Raw genomic sequence first — 8,507 nt, forward strand, 5'->3', positions numbered from 1 at the left:
AGACCGCACGCACACACACATCACAACACAGACCGCACGCACACACACATCACAACACAGACCGCACGCGCACACACACATCACAACACAGACCGCACGCACACACACATCACAACACAGACCGCACGCACACACACATCACAACACAGACCGCACGCACACACACATCACAACACAGACCGCACGCACACACACATCACAACACAGACCGCACGCACACACACATCACAACACAGACCGCACGCACACACACATCACAACAGACCGCACGCACACACACATCACAACACAGACCGCACACACACATCACAACAGACCGCACGCACACACACATCACAACACAGACCACACGCACACACACATCACAACACAGACCGCACACACACACACATCACAACACAGACCGCACACACACACACATCACAACACAGACCGCACGCACACACACATCACAACACAGACCGCACGCACACACACATCACAACAGACCGCACACACACACACATCACAACACAGACCGCACACACACACACACACATCACAACACAGACCGCACGCACACACACATCACAACACAGACCGCACGCACACACACATCACAACACAGACCGCACGCACACATCACAACACAGACCGCACGCACACACACATCACAACACAGACCGCACGCACACACACACACCACAACACAGACCACACGCACACACACATCACAACACAGACCGCACACACACATCACAACACAGACCGCACGCACACACACATCACAACACAGACCGCACGCACACACACATCACAACACAGACCGCACGCACACACACACACCACAACACAGACCGCACGCGCGCGCACACACATCACAACACAGACCGCACGCACACACACACATCACAACACAGACCGCACGCGCACACACATCACAACACAGACCGCACGCACACACACATCACAACACAGACCGCACGCACACACACCCACATCACAACACAGACCGCACGCACACACACACACATCACAACACAGACCGCACGCACACACACACATCACAACACAGACCGCACGCGCACACACATCACAACACAGACCGCACGCACAACACAGACCGCACACGCACACACACATCACAACACAGACCGCACACGCACACACACATCACAACACAGACCGCACGCACACACACACACACATCACAACACAGACCGCACGCGCACACACATCACAACACAGACCGCACACACACACACATCACAACACAGACCGCACGCACACACACAACACAACACAGACCGCACGCACACACACATCACAACACAGACCGCACGCGCACCCACATCACAACACAGACCGCACACACACACACATCACAACACAGACCGCACGCACACACACATCACAACACAGACCGCACGCACACACGCATCACAACACAGACCGCACGCACACACACATCACAACACAGACCGCACGCACACACGCACCCATCAACACAACACAGACCGCACGCACACACACATCACAACACAGACCGCACACGCACACACACATCACAACACAGACCGCACACGCACACACACATCACAACACAGACCGCACGCACACACACACACATCACAACACAGACCGCACGCACACACACACACACACATCACAACACAGACCGCACGCGCACACACATCACAACACAGACCGCACGCACACACACATCACAACACAGACCGCACGCACACACACATCACAACACAGACCGCACGCACACACACATCACAACACAGACCGCACGCACACACACATCACAACACAGACCGCACGCACACACACATCACAACACAGACCGCACGCGCACACACATCACAAAACAGACCGCACGCACACACACAACACAACACAGACCGCACGCACACACACATCACAACACAGACCGCACGCGCACACACATCACAACACAGACCGCACACACACACACATCACAACACAGACCGCACGCACACACACATCACAACACAGACCGCACGCACACACGCATCACAACACAGACCGCACACGCACACACACATCACAACACAGACCGCACACGCACACACACATCACAACACAGACCGCACGCACACACACACACACATCACAACACAGACCGCACGCGCACACACATCACAACACAGACCGCACACACACACACATCACAACACAGACCGCACGCACACACACAACACAACACAGACCGCACGCACACACACATCACAACACAGACCGCACGCGCACACACATCACAACACAGACCGCACACACACACACATCACAACACAGACCGCACGCACACACACATCACAACACAGACCGCACGCACACACGCATCACAACACAGACCGCACGCACACACACATCACAACACAGACCGCACGCACACACGCACCCATCAACACAACACAGACCGCACGCACACACACATCACAACACAGACCGCACACGCACACACACATCACAACACAGACCGCACACGCACACACACATCACAACACAGACCGCACGCACACACACACACATCACAACACAGACCGCACGCACACACACACACACACATCACAACACAGACCGCACGCGCACACACATCACAACACAGACCGCACGCACACACACATCACAACACAGACCGCACGCACACACACATCACAACACAGACCGCACGCACACACACATCACAACACAGACCGCACGCACACACACATCACAACACAGACCGCACGCACACACACATCACAACACAGACCGCACGCGCACACACATCACAAAACAGACCGCACGCACACACACATCACAACACAGACCGCACGCACACACACATCACAACACAGACCGCACACACACACACATCACAACACAGACCGCACGCACACACACATCACAACACAGACCGCACGCACACACACACACATCACAACACAGACCGCACGCACACACACACACATCACAACACAGACCGCACGCACACACACATCACAACACAGACCGCACGCACACACACACACATCACAACACAGACCGCACGCACACACACATCACAACACAGACCGCACGCACACACACACACATCACAACACAGACCGCACGCACACACACACACACACACATCACAACACAGACCGCACGCGCACACACATCACAACACAGACCGCACGCACACACACATCACAACACAGACCGCACGCACACACGCATCACAACACAGACCGCACGCACACACACACACACACATCACAACACAGACCGCACACACACACACATCACAACACAGACCGCACGCACACACGCATCACAACACAGACCGCACGCACACACACACACACACATCACAACACAGACCGCACACACACACACATCACAACACAGACCGCACGCACACACACATCACAACACAGACCGCACGCACACACACATCACAACACAGACCGCACGCACACACGCATCACAACACAGACCGCACGCACACACACATCACAACACAGACCGCACGCACACACACATCACAACACAGACCGCACGCACACACACATCACAACACAGACCGCACGCACACACACATCACAACACAGACCGCACGCACACACACACATCACAACACAGACCGCACGCACACACACATCACAACACAGACCGCACGCACACACACATCACAACACAGACCGCACGCACACACGCACCCATCAACACAACACAGACCGCACGCGCGCGCACACACATGCCAATCAACACACACCGCGTGCACACACCATCAGTACACACACAAAGAACAAAGAAATGTACAGCACAGGAACAGGACCTTCGGCCCTCCAAGCCCGTGCCGACCATGCTGCCCGACTAAACTACAATCTTCTACACTTCCTGGGTCCGTATCCCTCTATTCCCATCCTATTCATGTATTTGTCAAGATGCCCCTTAAATGTCTCTATCGTCCCTGCTTCCACCACCTCCTCCGGCAGCGAGTTCCAGGCACCCACTACCCTCTGCGTAAAAAACTTGCCTCGTACATCTCCTCTAAACCTTGCCCCTCGCACCTTAAACCTATGCCCCCTAGTAATTGACCCCTCTACCCCGGGGAAAAGCCTCTGACTATCCACTCTGTCTATGCCCCTCATAATTTTGTATACCTCTATCAGGTCGCCCCTCAACCTCCTTCGTTCCAGTGAGAACAAACCGAGTTTATTCAACCGCTCCTCATAGCTAATGCCCTCCATACCAGGCAACATTCTGGTAAATCTCTTCTGCACCCTCTCTAAAGCCTCCACATCCTTCTGGGAGTGTGGCGACCAGAATTGAACACTATACTCCAAGTGTGGCCTAACTAAGGTTCTATACAGCTGCAACATGACTTGCCAATTCTTATACTCAAAGCCCCGGCCAATGAAGGCAAGCATGCCGTATGCCTCCTTGACTACCTTCTCCGCCTGTGTTGCCCCTTTCGGTGACCTGTGGACCTGTACACCTAGATCTCTCTGACTTTCAATACTCTTGAGGGTTCTACCAGTCACTGTATATTCCCTACCTGCATTAGACCTTCCAAAATGCATTACCTCACATTTGTCCGGATTAAACTCCATCTGCCATCTCTCCGCCCAAGTCTCCAAACAATCTAAATCCTGCTGTATCCTCTGACAGTCCTCATCGCTATCCGCAATTCCACCAACCTTTGTGTCGTCTGCAAACTTACTAATCAGACCAGTTACATTTTCCTCCAAATCATTTATATATACTACAAAGAGTAAAGGTCCCAGCACTGATCCCTGTGGAACACCACTGGTCACAGCCCTCCAATTAGAAAAGCATCCTTCCATTGCTACTCTCTGCCTTCTATGACCTAGCCAGTTCTGTATCCACCTTGCCAGCTCACCCCTGAACCCGTGTGACTTCACCTTTTGTATCAGTCTGCCATGAGGGACCTTGTCAAAGGCCTTACTGAAGTCCATATAGACAACATCCACTGCCCTACCTGCATCAATCATCTTTGTGACCTCCTCGAAAAACTCTATCAAGTTCGTGAGACACGACCTCCCCTTCACAAAACCATGCTGCCTCTCACTAATACGTCCATTTGCTTCCAAATGGGAGGAGATCCTGTCTTGAAGAATTCTCTCCAGTAATTTCCCTACCACTGACGTAAGGCTCACCGGCCTGTAGTTCCCTGGATTATCCTTACTACCCTTCCTAAACAAAGGAACAACATTGGCTATTCTCCAGTCCTCCGGGACATCACCTGAAGATAGTGAGGATCCAAAAATTTCTGTCAAGCCCTCAGCAATTTCCTCTCTAGCCTCCTTCTGTATTCTGGGGTAGATCCCATTAGGCCCTGGGGACTTATCTACCTTAATATTTTTCAAGACGCCCAACACCTTGTCTTTTTAGAGCTCAATGTGACCCAGGCTATCTACACACCCTTCTCCAGACTCAACATCTACCAATTCCTTCTCTTTGGTGAATACTGATGCAAAGTATTCATTTAGTACCTCGCCCATTTCCTCTGGCTCCACACATAGATTCCCTTGCCTATCCTTCAGTGGGCCAACCCTTTCCCTGGCTACCCTCTTGCTTTTTATGTACGTGTAAAAAGCCTTGGGATTTTCCTTAACCCTATTTGCCAATGACTTTTCGTGACCCCTTCTAGCCCTCCTGGCTCCTTGCTTAAGTTCCTTCCTATTTTCCTTATATTCCACACAGGCTTTGTCTGTTCCCAGCCTTCTAGCCCTGACAAATGTCTTTTTCTTTTTGACGAGGCCTACAAATCTCTTGTTATCCAAGGTTCCCGAAAATTGCCGTATTTATCCTTCTTCCTCGCAGGAACATGCCGGTCCTGAATTCCTTTCAACTGACACTTGAAAGCCTCCCACATGTCAGATGTTGATTTACCCTCAAACATCCGCCCCCAATCTATTTTCCTCAGTTCCCGCCTAATGTTGTTATAATTAGCCTTCCCCCAATTTAGCACATTCACCCTCGGACCACTCTTATCCTTGTCCACCAGCACTTTAAAACCTACTGAATTGTGGTCACTGTTCCCGAAATGCTCCCCTACTGAAAATTCTGCCACCTGGCCGGGCTCATTCCCCAATACCATGTCCAGTACTGCCCCTTCCCTAGTTGGACTGTCTACATATTGTTTTAAGAAGCCCTCCTGGATACTCCTTACAAACTCTGCCCCATCCAAGCCTAAGTGAGTCCCAGTCAATACTGGGGAAGTTGAAGTCTCCCATCACATCAACACACAGCCCATCAGCGCAACAGACTGCACGCACACTCACAAGCCCATCAACACCCCCCCCACCAACACAACACAGACCCCACGCCCAACACACACCGTGCACGCACACACCCATCAACACACAGACCGCGCACGCAGACACCATCATGACACACACACACACACACCCATCAACACACATACCGCGTGCACACTCACACACGATCAAACAGGCTCTCACAAACACATCAACACACACACACACACACACACACACACACACACAAGCTAGAGAGCACACACACAGTCTGGAAGCAGACCAAGAACACTTTAAATAGCATAAACGTTATATTTAGCACTGATATCCTGTTTTGGTTTGAGTCTGTTTGCAATTTGGTATCCTATCTGCCCCTGAAGTGAATTCCCAATAGCTTCTCTGCCCCACCGCTAATACCCTCACCTTCCACTCACACGGCATCGCCAACCTCCACCCAACCTCGCTTGCTGCTGAACCTCTCCCCCATACCGCCGATACCTCCGAGGGGGTCGACCATTCCTGGCCGCCCTCCAACATTCCGGCCTCCGTAAACCTCAGCTCGTTGCCCGTGGCCGGAGCTTGCAGCCCGCCCTGTCCACCCATCGCCACCCCCCCCCCCCCCCTCGCTGACCTACGTACTGGCCCCTTCAATCCAGCAACGCTTCCATTTCACAACTCTCACCCTCGTTTACAAATCCCTCCGAGGTCCTCGCCCCTCCCCATCGCTGTCACCTCCACCTCGGAATAGAAGAGCGGGGAGGTTATGACGGAGCTGTACAAAACGCTGGTGAGGCCGCAGCTGGAGGACTGCGTTCCGTTCTCGTCGCCACATTATAGGAAGGATGTGGTTGCCCCTGGAGAGGGAGCGGAGGAGATTCACCAGGATGTCGCCTGGAGCTGGAGAGTTTCAGCGATGAAGAGAGGTTGGACAGCCTGGGGTTGTTTTCCTCGGAGGGCAGAAGGCTGAGAAACAAAGAAAATACGAGCGGGGGAGCCCATTCGGCCCTTCCGGCCTGCTCCGCCATTCATTATGATCAAGGCTGATCATCCAACTCTATAGCCTAATCCTGCCTCCCCCCCCCCCACCCCCCAAATCCTTTGATCCCATTCTCCCCAAGTGCCATATCTCACCGCTTCCTGAACACAATGTTTAGGCCTCAACTACTTCCTGTGGTGACGGATTCCACAGGCCGACCACTCTCCGGGTGAAGAAATTCCTCCTCGTCTCTGTCCGAAACGGTCTACCCCGTATCCTCAGACTGCGAGCCCTGGTTCTGGTCACCCCCACCATCGGGGAACATCCTTCCTGCATCTACCCTGTCCAGTCCTGTTAGAATTGTATAAGTCTCTATGAGATCCCCCCTCATTCTTCTGAACTCCAGCGAGAACAATCCCAACCTCGTCAATCTCTCCTCATATGACAGTCCCGCCATCCCTGGAATCAGTCTGGTAAACCTTCGCTGCACTCCCTCGAGAGCAAGAACATCCTTCCTCAGAGGAGGAGACCAAAACTGCCCACAATACTCCAAGCGGGTCCTCACCAAGGCCCTGTGCAATTGCAGCAACACATCCCTGCTTCAATACTCGAAACCTCTCGCAATGAAGGCCAGCACACCATTAGCCTTCTGTCATATGAGTGTACCTTCAAGAAATGGGTTTTTATCAGTGATGTCAGAGTGTGGGTGGAGCTGGGCTGTCTGTCAGCTTCTTACTTTCGTTTTAGGCTGTTTGCTGCAGGGTGTGTTTCAGTTTCGTTTTCGGTGTGGGAGCTGAAGCCAGACAGAGCAGGTGTACTGTTGATCTCTCTGCCATCAAAAGACTATCTCTTGATCATTTGGTGAATTCAGAATTATAAATGTTCTCAGTAGTGAATGTAAACCTGATGTGCTTCTGGGGAAAGCGGGCAGCAGAATCAAAGACCCCTCCCACCCGGCTTACTCACTCTTCCAACTTCTTCCATCGGGCAGGAGATACAGAAGTCTGGGAACACGCACGAACAGACTCAAAAACAGCTTCTCCCCCACTGTCACCAGACTCTTAAATGACCCTCTTATGGACTGACCTCATTAACACTACACCCTGTATGCTTCACCCGATGCCGGTATTATGTAGTTACATTGTACATCTTGTGTTGCCCTATTATGTATTTTCTTTTATTCCCTTTTCTTCCCATGTACTTAATGATCTGTTGAGCTGCTCGCAGAAAAATACTTTTCACTGTACCTCGGTACACGTGGCAATAAA

At 52.3% G+C, this 8,507-nt stretch overlaps 1 protein-coding gene across 1 annotated transcript in view; it reads right to left on the bottom strand.

Annotated features, from left to right (window-relative positions):
• The window catches only part of LOC140400217 (serine/threonine-protein phosphatase 2A 56 kDa regulatory subunit alpha isoform-like), a 135,464-nt gene extending 128,760 nt beyond the window's left edge, over window positions 1-6,704 (bottom strand). The window contains exon 1 of the mRNA XM_072489686.1: window positions 6,687-6,704. Within this exon, the coding sequence (XP_072345787.1) occupies window positions 6,687-6,704 (18 nt within the window). The remainder of the gene's footprint in view (window positions 1-6,686) is intronic.
• Between the last annotated feature and the right edge of the window lie 1,803 nt (window positions 6,705-8,507).

This window comes from Scyliorhinus torazame, chromosome 24 (genome assembly GCF_047496885.1).
Source record: "Scyliorhinus torazame isolate Kashiwa2021f chromosome 24, sScyTor2.1, whole genome shotgun sequence".
Taxonomy (NCBI): domain Eukaryota; kingdom Metazoa; phylum Chordata; class Chondrichthyes; order Carcharhiniformes; family Scyliorhinidae; genus Scyliorhinus; species Scyliorhinus torazame.